Source organism: Oryctolagus cuniculus, chromosome 18 (assembly GCF_964237555.1).
Source record: "Oryctolagus cuniculus chromosome 18, mOryCun1.1, whole genome shotgun sequence".
Classification (NCBI taxonomy): domain Eukaryota; kingdom Metazoa; phylum Chordata; class Mammalia; order Lagomorpha; family Leporidae; genus Oryctolagus; species Oryctolagus cuniculus.
In genome coordinates, this window is record NC_091449.1 from 22405662 (window position 1) to 22420242 (window position 14581).

The 14581-nt window shown below is 46.6% G+C and overlaps 1 protein-coding gene across 11 annotated transcripts in view; it reads left to right on the plus strand.

The window, feature by feature from the left end:
• The window catches only part of GARRE1 (granule associated Rac and RHOG effector 1), a 98587-nt gene that overhangs the window by 78639 nt on the left and 5367 nt on the right, over window positions 1-14581 (plus strand). For 9 of the 11 annotated variants that reach the window (XM_051846733.2, XM_051846736.2, XM_051846737.2 and 6 more), the window contains 4 exons: window positions 8427-8552; window positions 9532-10565; window positions 13564-13729; window positions 14439-14576. In XM_051846733.2, coding sequence (XP_051702693.1) covers window positions 8427-8552; window positions 9532-10565; window positions 13564-13729; window positions 14439-14576 — 1464 coding nt within the window. The remainder of the gene's footprint in view (window positions 1-8426; window positions 8553-9531; window positions 10566-13563; window positions 13730-14438; window positions 14577-14581) is intronic. The other 2 variants (XM_051846738.2, XM_070063225.1) reach the window with 1 other exon arrangement.

Sequence of the window (14581 nt, forward strand, 5' to 3'; positions counted from 1 at the left end):
TGAAAGACTGAGATACTGGTATGGCATCCCCTGCTTCACTCCCCAAATGATAGCAACAGCAAGCTATGGGCCAGACCAAATACTGGTCTCCCACATGGGTAGCAGGAACCCAAGCACTTGGGCTGGCTTCCACTGCCTTCCCAGGAGTACTAGTAGGAGACTGGATTGGAAGCAGTGTGAGATGCCGCATTGCAAGCTGTGGCTTAACCCACTGCCCCACAATGCTGGCCTCTAATTTTATTGTTGGTGGTATACTGTGTCCTGAAATTCATGGTAAATTTATATTACATATCTTCATTTCCATCAAACAACAGAAACTCTCTTTTCTGTAAGATTTTTGTTTCTGGATTCTGAATTCATTTTTCCAACTCAAGTTCTCATTAATAACATACTAATTAAACTTCATCAAGTTTCCCATTTTGAGGAAAGCAGTTTGAACTTTGGATAGTTGGGTAAATGTGAACAGCTAATACTAAAAGGTTAACACTTAGATTTACTTGCAAAATTTGGCCCATTTGTAATCCATTTCACCTGCTTGAAAAAGACCTTGAAAACTGGACTTCTTTGCAGAGGCTCCCTCTGCTGTCTGCTTTTGGTAATGATACAACATATTTTAGCTTTTTGTTTTGTTTTTCTTTTGAATTTTAGGGTGCCTATTGCTTATTTGAAACTGTTGGGACCAGAGTTGTTTGGTATTTTGAATTTTTTATGATTTTGGAATATTTGCATGTGTGTGAGGTATCTCAGGGATAGGACCCAAGTCTAAACATGAAACTCATTTATGTTCCATACATACCTTATACACAAAGGCTCAGGGTAATCTTATAGTCTACTTTAGTGACTTGAATTCTGGTTATGACCCATCACATGAGGCCAGCTGTGGAATTTTCCAGAAGTAGTATCATGTCAGTGCTCAAAAAATTTTGGGTTTTGGAACATTTTAGATTAGGGATGTTTAACCTTTACAAAATATGGGCTTGTTGAGAAGAATCCAAACAGAAGTAGTTGCTTATTTTATCTTAGGAAAAGTGATATTGATGAAAAAAGGAAGTCAAGAATTTGTTATATGCTGTGCTTTTAGGGTCTAGCTTCCAAATGTGTTTTCTTCTAGAGTAATATATTACATTTTTTTTTAAAGATTTATTTATTTGAAGGAGTTACAGAGAGAGGTAGAGACAGAGAGGTCTTCCATCCGCTGGTTCACTCCCCAGACGGCTACAATGGCCGGTGCTGCACCTGTCCGAAGCCAGGAGTCAGGAGCTTCTTCCAGGTCTCCCACGTGGGTGCAGGGGCCCAAGGACTTGGGCCATCTTCCACTGCTTTGTCAGGCCATAGCAGAGAGCTGGATCGGAAGAGGAGCAGATGGGACTAGAACTGGTGTCCATATATTATGCTGGCACTTCAGGCCAAGGCTTTAACGCGCTGTGCCATAGCGCTGGCCCATATATTACATTTTTAAGCTGTCATAATTTTTGTGCTTAACCTATCCTTTATTTCTTATTTATTTTTTATTTTTTATTTTTATTTTTGACAGGCAGAGTGGACAGTGAGAGAGAGATACAGAGAGAGAGGTCTTCCTTTTGCCGCTGGTTCACCCTCCAGTGGCCGCCACGGCCGGCGGCCGGCGCACCACGCTGATCCGATGGCAGGAGCCAGGTACTTATCCTGGTCTCCCATGGGGTGCAGGGCCCAAGCACCTGGGCCATCCTCCACTGCACTCCCTGGCCACAGCAGAGAGCTGGCCTGGAAGAGGGGCAACTGGGACAGAATCCAGCACCCTGACCGGGACTAGAACCCGGTGTGCCGGCGCCACAAGGCGGAGGATTAGCCTAGTGAGCCACAGCGCCGGCCCCTATCCTTTATTTCAACAAATACTTACTGAATACCTACCCTGAGCCAAACACTATTCTGGGCTCTGGGAAGTTAATCATGAACAAGATAGACAGGGTCCCTGTGCCTCACAGAGCTGGCTTAGCAGTGGAGAGGAGGAGACAGCGAGACAGTGTAAGAGATGAGTTCACACTGGTAGATGTAGGAAGGAGTTCAGAGGAGGATGATGCTTTGTGATAGGGAACAACCGCGACTGAGGTGGAGGAGAGACTATGTAGGATGAGAAGTCAGGCAGGAAGGGTCTTTTCAAGTTTGTGACATTTGATTTGACAGGAGCCAGCCCTGTGGAGAGCACGTAGGGAGAGCATTCCAGTCAGAAGGATAGCAAACACAGCCTGAGGAATGAACTGGCGTTGTATGGAGATGTAGGTGCTAAAGTCAAGAATTATGGGGGCCTTGAGGGAACTGAGTTTTTAATCTTAAGAACAAATAGGAGGTTTTAAGCAAGTCTTGGTGATTTGTCAGCAGGAGAGGTTTAAAACCATTTCGTTGATCAGTTCTCAAACTGTTGAATAAAATTAAAATGTCGGTTGATTTTTTTTTTTTTTTCCGAAAAAAAGAAATTACTGCCACCAGGTACTATAGTACTCCTTTTTGCATGAGCAGTAAATGCTCTCCTAGTGAGCAAAATCAGTGACACGCAAAGTTTCCACCAGAAATTGGCTTGGTAGCCTGGAGCAGGTGTGTCCTGATCATCACTGATGGCAGCCTGAGAGAATCCATTCTCTCCCAGGGTTGAGTAGGCACTAACAGAGTCTGGCTCGCGTCTGGGACTAGCCAGGTCTCATCCTTGAAGATGCATTTCTTCTCAAGCCAAATTCATGTTGGGAAGTCCTGGTGTCTCTTTAGGGTGGCTTCACAGGTGTTCAGTTCTTTCACATTTAACCCCCAGAGTTCCCAGGATCTAGCAATGTCTTCCTCTGGGACCTATGTTGTTCACGTCTCCCTCTCAGAAAAGGCTTCTGGTTCAGGTGCCTTGAACAGACAGTGGAAACCTGGACAACCAGTTGGCCATGCCAGGATCTCAGGGAAGAAAAGTCCAAATGAAGGCATCAACAAAAGCAAAGGACTTGAGATGTGGTCAGCCCATTCAGGGAACAGGTGTGGACCATAGGTCTATACCAAGTTGGAAGGCCAGGTCACAAAGGGCCTTGAGGGCTGTGGGGAGGGCCTTTGTTTTTTTCAGTCACCATCTGATGCCATTGGAAGGTGTTACGCAGAGGAGTGATATGATTTGATTCACCCTCTAGGAAGCTGTGTGAAGGATGGATTTTTGGAGGGGCAGGAGGAGAGATAGGATCACATGGGATCCTGGTCCTGAGGCACAAGAGGTTTTGGTTTCCTGGAGGGGAGTAGTGATAAGAGGCATGGTGAGAAGTGCTTGGATTCAGAATATATTTTGGAAGGAGAGCTGTCAGGATTTGCTGATGGATTGGATGTAGCATGTGAGGGAATTTGAGCTGATTTATAGATTGGAAGTAGGCAGTTGTGTTGTTTACTTCTGGAGAAGTTCCTCGTATTCTCTGTGTGTATGTGTGTAGTGGCTTTGGCAGGGAGAGAGAGAATCAAGAGTTGAGCTGATCAGGTTACCTTTGAGATGCTTCTACATAAGGTATGTAGAAGAGCGTTCGGGACACAATTGGGTATAGGATGATGGAACTCAGGAGTAAGGTGTCTAGTCTGTTGAAGGAAACCTGAGAGTTAGAGATAAAGCTGCAAGACAGCCCTGGAGCATTTCCCCCTCCAGAAGTGTTAGGAGAGAAGAGGAGCAGGGGAGCTGGCAGAGAAGACCTAAAAGGAGCTGCCAGTGAGGTGGCAGGTGGGAAGGAGGGAATGAGTGGATGTGGATATGGGGTCTCTGAAACTGAAGAATGTGGCCAAGAGACCAAGTCAAGTACAAACAGATACTGACCCTCAACTTGGCAAGATCTAAGTTTGATAAAAGCTGTTTTAGTGGAGTTAGGGAATGCAGCCCCATTAGTGTAGAGGAAGAGGAGAATAGGAGATAAAGCAGCAAGTGGAGAAATAGGTCAGTATCTGTAGTGGAATGTGGGGCCTAGAGAAGGCGGTTAGGGAGGCTGATTTGAGTGCCAAAAGGAGTTTCTCTGGGAAGCAATGGGTGATTACATGATGCTTGGGAAGCCAAGGGTATGTGGCATCCGGCACCCTGGTGGTAAGATCAGGCCACATCTTAGGTAAGACAGGAAGGAGGGCAGGATGTGTGGACACAGACACAGGTGTCTGTTAGAGTTAGTGGTGAGGCAACACAAAGCAGATCTCATCTGCTTTCAGGCATTTTCTCAATTTAGTGAGAATTGAGATGAGAGAGGTGACAGCACAGCTTGGAGGGGAGAGAAGGGGGGATGAAGTAGTCATCATGGAAAGGATAAAATCAGCTTGTGATAATTAATAAATTATGGCTTATGGGAAGGCTGTGTTTGTTGCTTACCTGAAATTAGTGGTGAGTCCGGGGGCAGACCATGAGTGTGTTTTCCCCACACTGACTCTTGGATTCTTGGGTATAGGTGCAACATGCTATGGAAGCGGCACATACTGTGCCAGGCCTCAGATATGAACGGGGCAGGGAGGAAAATGAGGGCCCGACCAGATGTCGGACGGCGAGAGGACATCAGAACGTCAAGAAGCAGCTCCTCATTGAGTCCTTTTCTTCCTACTAAACAGACTCCAGATAGAAATCCAGGGACGGGGGCCCTGCGTTGTGGCGGAGTGGGTTAAGATGCCTGCTTTCCATATGAGCACCGGTTTGAGTCCCAGATGCTCTTTCCTACCTACCTGCCTGTTGATGTGCCTGGAAAAGCAGCAGAAGGCCCAAGTCTTTGGGCCCTGCCACCCACTTGAGATACCCAAAAAAAGCTCTTGGCTCCTGGCTTCAGACTGGCCCAGCTCTTGCTATTGTGGCCGTTAGTGAACCAGCAGATAGAAGGTGTTCTCTCTCTCTTCCTCTTCCTCTTCCCCCCTCCCTCCCCTTCCTCCCTCCCTCCCTTTCTGTCTTTGTAAACTGCCTTTCAAATAAATAAATAAATCTTTGTTAAAAAAGAAAAAGGTAAAGCCGCCACCTACAATGCCAGCATCCCATATGTGCATTGATCCGAGTCCTGGCTGCTCCACTTCTGATCCAGCTCCCTGCTTATGGCCTGGGAAAAGAAGCAGAAGATAGCCTAAGTACTTGGGCCCCTGCTACCCACTTAAGAGACCTAGAAGAAGCTCCTGGCTCCTGGCTTTGTCCTGACCCAGTCCCAACCATGGTGGCCATCTGTGGAGTGAACCAGTGGATGGAAGATTCTCTTACTCTATCCCTCTATCTCTGTAACTCTGACTTTCAAATAAATAAATAATTTTTTTTTTTTTTTTTACAGGCAGAGTGGACAGAGAGAGAGAGAGAGAGAGAGAGAAAGGTCTTCCTTTTGCCATTGGTTCACCCTCCAATGGCCGCTGCGGCCTGCGCGCTGCAGCCAGCGCACCGCGCCTATCTGAAGGCAGGAGCCAGGAGCCAGGAGTCAGGTGCTTCTCCTGGTCTCCCATGGGATGCAGGGCCCAAGCACTTGGGCCATCCTCCACTGCACTCCCTGGCCACAGCAGAGAGCTGGCCTGGAAGAGGGGCAACCGGGACAGAATCCGGCGCCCTGACCAGGACTAGAACCCGGTGTGCCAGCGCCGTTAGGCGGAGGATTAGCCAATTGAGCCGCAGCGCCAGCCCAATAAATAAATCTTTAAAAACAAAAATGAAACCAAAACAAAAAAGATAGAAATCCATGGAGAGCTACAAGGAAAACCATTGTTTCCTGTACTCACACAACACTCCTAACAACCAAGTTGCATATGTTTTTCACACTAAACATCTCTCTTAATTTACTTTGGACACTTAGTATCATACAACTTAATTTTTTTTATTTTAATTTTTTATTTATGTGAAAGGCAGACTGAAAGAGGGAGAGAGGGAAAGAAAGAGAGAGAGATCTTCCATCTGCTGACTCACTCTCCAAATACCTGCAATAGCTAGGCCTGTCCAGGTCAGATCCAGGAGCCCAGAACTCAATCTGGGGCTCCCAGATGGGCAGCAGAGACCCGAGTACTTGAGCAATCATCTTGCTGCCACCAAGGGTGCATTAACAGGAAACTGGAATCTGAAGCAGAGCCAGGACTTGAACCAAGGCACTCTTCTATGGGGCTGTGGATGCCCCAGGTGGCATCTTAACGACTGTACCAAATGCCTGCCACCCCCTGGCAAGTTAGTGTTGATCCTTTTTTTTTTTTTTTTAAGATATATTTATTTATTTATTTGAAAGTCAGAGTTACACAGAGAGAGAAGGAGAGGCAAAGAGAGTCCGTCTTCCATCTGCTAGTTCACTCCCCAGATGGCCGCAACAGCCAGAACTGCCCCAATCCGAAGCCAGGAGCCAGGAGCTTCCTCCAGGTCTCCCACATGGGTGCAGGGGCCCAAGCACTTGGGCCATCCTCCACTGCTTTCCCAGGCCACAGCAGAGAGCTGGATCAGAAGTGGAGTTGAACTGGCATATGGGATGCTGGCACTACAGGTGGCAGCTTTACCTGCTGCGCCACAGCACCGCCCATGATTCTTAACTACTCAGAAATTTGTGGTGAGTCCAGGTGGAAGACCATGAGTGTTTTTTCCCCCTGTTGACTCTTAGTTTCTTAGGTAATTCCTACTTGGAATTAGTGCAAATTAAGAGCTCAGTCCCCTAAGACTGCTCTCCACTCAGATGCCAATTCCAAATCCCAGGCTGTCATCTGTCCCTCTTACTAACTGGCTTTAACTGGAGGGTCTCATAATCCAGCCCTCAGGTTTGGCAATTTGCTATAATGGCTCACAGAACTCAAGGAAAGATTTATTTACATTTACTGATTTATTTTAAAGGATGTTAGAATAGATGCAGGTGAGCAGCCAGCTGAAGAGGCATATAGAGCAAGGGATGTGGGGAGAGGCACAGAGCTTCCGTACACCCTCCAGGAGCACCCCCTCCCAGCATTTCAATGTGTTCGCCACCCTGGGGGTTCTGTGAACCCTGTAACTTAGAAATTTTTGTGGCAGCTGCTTCATGTAGGTATAATTGGTTGTAAACTCACAACTCTCTTCCTCCATCTCTAGAGGGTAAAAGTCCCAAGGTTTTAGTCCTGGTTTGTTCTTAGGCTGTCTTTAGCTCCACACAGATAGTCTCAGCAGCACAGAAGATACACCAATCACCCAGGAAATTCCGAGGGCCTTTGGAGCTCTGTGTCAGGGACTGGGATCAAAGACCAAATATCAGAACAAAAGATGCTCCTTGTCCCCCCATCACCATGGAAGTTAAGGTTTTAGGAGCTCTGTGTCAGGAATTGGAGGCAGGGACCAAATATGTACAGATGGTCCCTGACTTACAGTGGTTCAACTTAAGACTTCTCAGTTATAGGGTGTTGCTGAAGTCTGTTCATACAGTCATTCTGTTTTTCAGTTTCAATATACACAATTACATGAGATGCTCAGCACTTTCTTAGAATGCATTTTGTGTATTAGATATTTGCCCAACTGCAGGCTAATACACATACGCTGAGCCCATTTAAGGCAAACTTGGATGAACTGTGGTGTTTGGTAAGTTAGATGTATTAAATGCATTTTTGACTTAGGATATTGTCAGCTTAGTATGGGTTTATTAGGACATATGTCCATCTTAAATTAAGAAACATCTGTATTTCTTATCGGAGGACTCCAGTGGGGCCCTATTGCTTCCTTCTCCTAAAGAATAGCAGGTACCCATGTTAAGCCCTGTTCTCTAAATTTTTTTGATAATTATTGAATTTTTATTGGGTGCCCAAAGTATGTAGGTTGTAGCCTTTTGTTGTTGTTGTTTACTTTTTTTTTTTTTTTTTTAAGATTTATTTTGGGGCTGGTGTTGTGGTTACCTGTAACACTGACATCTCATATGAGTATCGATTCAGGTCCTGACTGCTCTACTTCCAATCCAGCTCCCTGCTAATGCACCTAGGAAAGCAGCAGAAGATGGCCTAAGTACTGGGTCCCCTGCTACCCATATGGGAGATCTGGATGGAACTCCTGGGTCTTGGCTTCCACTTGGCCCAGCCCCAGCCACTGTAGCCATTGGGAAGTGAACTAGCGGATGGAAGATCTCTGATGTGTCTCTTCTCTCCCTCTAACTCTGCCTAACAGGGGAGACGGAGATCTTCCATCTGCTGACTCAGCCCCCAAATGGCCTCAATGGCTGGGGCTGGGCCAGACTGAAGCCAGGAGCCTTGAAACTCCTTCCAGGTTTCCTGTGTGGGTGGCAGAGGCCCAAACACTTGGAGCATCTTGCACTGCTTTCCCGGGCGTGTTAACGGGAGCTGGCTCAGAAGTGGAGCAGCCAGGACTCAAACATGCACTCATGGGATGCTGGTATCATAAGCAGTGGCTTTAAACAGCTGCCCCCATGACACTGGACTCAGTTGTAGCCTTTTCTGTGAGACCTGTTTAAACATCTTTGCAAAGAAGGGCAGGCAAAACTAATTTGATTTATGCCCAGGTGCCTGAAAGAAGACCCTGCCACCATGTCCCTGCTGCAGAGAAGCCTCGACCCTGAGAAGACGCTGGGGCTGGTGGATGTGCTCTACACTGCTGTGCTGGACCTGAACCGCTGGAGAACAGGGAGGTTGGTGCGCCTCTCAGCCTCTTGCCCTGGGGTACAGGTGGTCTGCATTTGACTGCATATAATTTCATGTGTGCTTACACCGATAGTGTAATTAAGGCATGGATACATAAGGCATTTTGTACCTTTTTATTTTAGAATAATTTCAAATCTGCAGAAAAGTTATAAGAATAGTACAAAGAACTAAATGCCTTTTACCCAGGTTCCCCAATTTGTTTACATTTGCACATTCATTGGTTTTATCATTTGAGAATAAGTCCATTCAGAGGACTTTTAACCCAACTTATAACCTCCTTATGAACTAAAAACAGAAATGTCTAGAAAACATATCATTCATGAAATGTACTCATATAGCTGACAGTTCCAAAATGACCTCCTGGTAGATTGTTAATTTTAGAACTGGTAGGGACCTTAAACATCTTTATATGTCTCTTCTCCTGCCTATAAGCAGGAGGTGCTGAACAGTAAAGTGACTTCTTCAGGGTCACACCGGCCATCTCCTGCCTCAGCTGCTGTCCCATGCCCTTTCTGTCTAGAGGGCTACAGGAGGAGTGCTCAGAAAACTTTGGAAACAGCCATGGGTTTGCTATCCCTGAACCCTCCCTGACCCCATGCCTCATGGGTTATTGCATCTTCCCTCTATTGGATCAGCCTGGCTCTCAGTCCCTATGCTCCATACATAGAGCTCCTGGCCTCCTCACTGGAACCATGCTTTGTCTTCCTGTGCTACACGTAGAGATTCACTCAGTCTGAATCCTCGGGCCAGAACCTGGATGTTACGGTTTTCACAGCCATGTCTCAGACACTTTGACAGTCCTTGGGGCATTCATTTCTAAGTATTTATCTATAAAATAAGAGAGCTTGATACCAACAAGAGATCTTTGTTTTTTTCAAAGTATTTCTTAAAAAGAGGTGTATTTCATTCTCCAATGTGTATGTTTGTCTTTTTCCCCCCTCTGTAAACATACTTCTGTCTAAATAGGGAACAAGCTTTACCTTGCATACAGATCCAGCTCCAAAGGGAAATCTGTGATTTTGGGAATCAAGCTGACTTGCCTTCTGGAAATGGAAACAAACCTCCAGGTGGCTTGCAGAAGACATTCTCTAAACTTACATCCCGGTTCACCAAGAAAGCTTCATGTACCAGCTCAAGCAGCAACGCAAATTATTCCATCCCAAGTACCCCTTCCAAAAACATCTTCATAGCTGGGTGTTCAGAAGAGAAGGCCAAAATGCCCAATAATATTGATACAAGGTTACAAAGCATTTTGAACATTGGTAACTTCCCTAGGACTACAGACCCATCACAGTCGGCTCCGAATTCCAGTAATCCAATGGCCAATGGTTTCCTCATGGAGAGGCATGAGAACTTCCTGCATGGGGATGATGGCAAGGATGAGAAGGGTATGAACTTACCAACCGATCAGGAAATGCAAGAGGTGATAGATTTTCTCTCGGGCTTTAACATGGGCCAGTCACATCAAGGTTCTCCACTGGTGACAAGGCGTAATTCTGCTGCCACAGCCATGGTGACGGAGCAGAAGGCAGGACCCATGCAGCCACAGTCGTCATCACTGCCAGTGCCCCCTGCACCACGGCCACCTCAGGCTGGAGCACATACACCTCTGACACCCCAGCCAGGACTGGCACCTCAGCAGCAGTCCCCAAAGCAACAACAACCCCAGGTTCAATACTACCAACACCTGCTCCAACCCATTGGAACACAACAGCCCCCACCCCAGCCTCGGGCTCCTGGGAAATGGGTACATGGCTCTTCTCAGCAGCCGGCACAGCCCGTTGGACCAGGTCTGTCTCCTCTTGGCCAGTGGCCTGGCATATCTGATCTCAGTTCTGACTTGTACAGCTTGGGTCTGGTGAGCAGCTATATGGATAATGTAATGTCAGAAGTTTTGGGACAGAAGCCACAGGGACCTAGAAATAACACCTGGCCCAACCGTGACCAAAGTGATGGAGTCTTTGGAATGTTGGGAGAGATTCTCCCTTTCGATCCTGCAGGTATGTGAGACCTCCTCGCCCTGTTTCAATGTAAGATATAATCACTGAGGATTTCATGAGGCCTGTCTGCTACAACCTTACTGGAGGCAAGTACAGGCCCAATCTAACAAGAGTTGGAAGCAGAGGTTGAGAAGGTCAGAGATAGGCAGGAACTATTTTCTGACTGTTTTTGAAGATCAGTAAGATAATATTTAATTTTTTAAAGATTTATTGATCTGAGAGGCAGAATTACAGAGGGTGAGACAGAGTCAGCCTTCCATCCGCTCGTTCACTTCTCAAATGGCCACAATGGCTGGCGCTGGATCAATCCAAAGCCAGAAGCCAGGAGCAGCTTCTGAGTCTCCCATGTGGGTTGCAAGGGACCAAGTACTTAGGCCATCTTCCACTGCTTTCCCAGGCCATTAGCAGAGAGCTGTATGGGAAGTGGAGCAGCCGGGACTAGAAACAGTGCATATATGGGATGCCACCACCATGAATGGAGTCTTAACCTCCCTATTATAAATACATCTAAAAGATCTTTTGTAGATCAATACAGTAGATGAACCAGTTTATAAAGAGCCTGATTAAAAGTGAGCAGAACGGGAGCAGGTGTTTAGCCTAATAATTAAGATATCTTCATACCACATCTGAGCTGGGTTAAATTCCTGGCTTTAGCGCCTGACTCCAGCTTCCTGGCAATGCAGACTCAGGGAAGCAGAGGTGACAACTCTACTGTAGGTTCCTGCCACTCACATGGGTGATCTGCATTGTATTCCTGGCTTCTGGCTTTCACCCCAGCCAAACCTCAGGCCAGCCTGTCATTTATAAGCACTTGAGGAGTAAACCAGTTAGTGATAGCTTGCTTTCTCTCTCTGTCCCTTTCTGTCTCTTTGCTTGTCAAGTAAATGAACTTAAATGCATACATTCATAGATATAGGCATATATATATATGTATATCTCACATATCTTTGCTGGTATTAGAATTGGAAAAAACAACCCTCTCAAAAGGCTTCTAGAGTTTGAGAATTGGGTAAGGTAGATAGCTGGAGACTTTTTTCTGTCATTTAGCAAAAGGCACACACAAGTGGAAAATTTCCACTCAAAAGAGGCATGTGAAATATTGTAAATAAGTATAGCAAATGTTTGTTTAAGTAAGTAAGCACCAGAAGAGGTGACTCCTTGCTAAACATCCCAACATTTATTAATATAGGAAGAAAATGTTTTCTCTTGCCTTGTTAAAAATTCCTCCTACTGCTTGTATTTTTTAAATCTTTTTTTTAAAAAAGATTTATTTATTTATTTATTCGAAAGGCAGCAAAGAAGAGAGAAACAGCGCTTCCATCCACTAGTTCATTTCCCAGTATGCCTGCAACAGCCTGGGCTAGGCCTGGCCAAAACCAAGAGCCAGAAACTTCATCCAGATATCCCGTGCAGGTAGCATCTTCTACTGCTTTCCCAGGTGGATTAGCAGGTGCTAGTTTGGAAATGGAAAAACTGAGACTTGAGCTGGCATTCCAGTATGGGATGCAGGCACTGCAGGTAGCAGCTGCTTATCCTGCAGCACCACCACATTGGCTCCTGGTCTGTATGGTTTTTTTAACCAAAAAAGTCTGCATGAAGTCCACATGGCTTGTTGTGCAAACGAAGGTAGGGCACTTCTCTGGGCAGGTGGACTAGAGAAGGTGCCTTCTTCAGGAGGAGCGGTTAGAACACCACCCCTCAGGGCCGGCGCCGCGGCTCACTAGGCTAATTCTCTGCCTGCAGCACTGGCACCCCGGGTTCTAGTCCTGGTTGGGGTGCCGGATTTTGTCCCGGTTGCTCCTCTTCCAGTCCAGCTCTCTGCTGTGGCCCAGGAGTGCAGTGGAGGATGGCCCAGGTCCTTGGACCCTGCACCCTCATGGGAGACCAGGAGGAAGCACCTGGCTTCTGGCTTCAGATCAGCGCAGTGCGCAGGCCATAGCAGCCATTGGGGGGGTGAACCAATGGAAAAAGGAAGACCTTTCTCTCTCTCTCTCTTTCTCTCTCTCTCACCGTCTAACTCTGCCTGTCAAAAAAAAAAAAAAAAAAAAAAAGAAGAAGAAGAAGAAGAAGAACACCACCCCTCTGGACTGGCAGACACGACCCCTGGGGCATGACTTGACTGCCTGAGATTAAGGCCTTGATTTCTGCTCCTACTAGTGAGGGTATTTCTGTACAGTGCACAGATCACAGGGTCTCATGCAGTGGTCCTGTGACAGAGCCATAAGAACAAGCTGATTATGGAGTAGTGACCCCATGTCTTTCCCAGTTTGAAGCTAAAAGTGTGCGCTGCTGAATCACATTTAATTGTGCTCCAGAGATACTTTCCTGCTGTGTCTTTGTGTTTGGCAGTTTCTGTAAATACCATCTGTGGGTTTTTTCTCCCACTTGTACTATCCTGCACATCGGCTCTGTATGTTTCTAGCCACCTCTTAATTGACTTGAAATTTCCTCTAATTCTTTGGCACTCTTACTATCTTCAGACTGAATGGGGGAGTCTGCTGTCTAATATCCAGGTAAATACTGGTTAGAGTTTGGCTCAGTTGAGAATCGCACATATCCTCTCTCTGGTTGACCCTGATGCTCGGAGAATTTTCAGGCTATCCAGCTGACCAAAGTCATCATTGATTTTCTAAATTGGTGGGTAGAGGATGTGTAAGTACTTAGCACCAAGACATTGAAAACGTTAAATAGTATTTGTCTTTAAAGTAGTCGTGGATAAATCAGACCTTTTTTTCTGTTTCACAGTCAGCCTGCCTTTGTCCTGTAGCCCATCCTGACAGTCTCTGCTCACATCATGTCCCATCTTCAGACCTATGTGCTGAAAGCCCCATCTCCCCATAGCAGGGTACCAAGCATAGGCTGCCAGCAGCTCTGTGTGGCACAAGCCTGGCAGCTCATGACTTTGCTTTGTGCATAAACAGCACATCCTCAGAGGGTAGAGAAGCACAAAAAGGCCAATTTGGATGCAAGCCTTGTTTGTCCCTCTGTCTCAACACAGTGGGCTCAGACCCAGAGTTTGCACGCTACGTGGCTGGAGTGAGCCAGGCAATGCAGCAGAAGCGGCAAGCCCAGCATGGTCGCCGTCCAGGCCACCCCCGGGGCCACTGGCCTCCCATGGATGATGCCCATCGGACCTGGCCCTTCCCAGAGTTCTTCACAGAAGGGTGAGTGCCAGATACACCAGTAAAGCCAAAGGTGGGAGCTGGGTTTGCCCCCATGGAGCTGGTGGGAAGGCTGCCTCTTGGCCTCTGTGCATTCTTGTCAGGCAGTTCGATTGCAAGCCCTCACGTGGGGTCACAGTGTGGTGACTAGACTAGGATGCCAGATGAGGTGCTGTGTCCCTGTGAATACACCTTTGGTATAGATTCATGACCATCTTGCCCTGGAAAAGGAGCTTACTTGATGGCGTTTGTGAGGTAGTAGCATGTTTACCACCATCTTTATACTGCCATGAGCAGGGCTCTGTGGTTTGGGGAATGCTCTCACAGCCTACCACAAGCAGAGGTGTCTAGGTTCTTACTCCAGCGTGTTGAAACAACTGTGGGTTTGGATCCTAATGACACCTGTGGATTTCTCATGTCCCCATATTGCTGCCTGGGCAGCTAGAGACCATCTCAGTGTTTTTTTGTTTTCTCTAAGATAAATTTCATATTGAAAGTATAGGCTTCTGAGAGGAATAAAAGAAAGTGATAGATCTGTATTATTTTGAAATAAGGGAAAGAAAGAAAACCTCACATCTTTTTTAAAGGAAAACACAAGAGACCTTTGTGTGGTCATGAGATGAGTACAGGGAATGGACTGCTGTTGTCGGGCTGGAGGCCACGGCTCTGTTGAGGATTGGCTGTAGTACCAACTTGTCTCTTTGGCTTTCAGGGATGGTCTGCACAGCGGCTGGTCTGGTGCTCAGGGAGACTCTGCCAGTTCGAGCGATGAGACGTCCTCGGCCAATGGCGACAGCTTGTTCTCCATGTTTTCAGGGCCTGACCTCGTTGCTGCTGTCAAGCAGAGAAGGTATG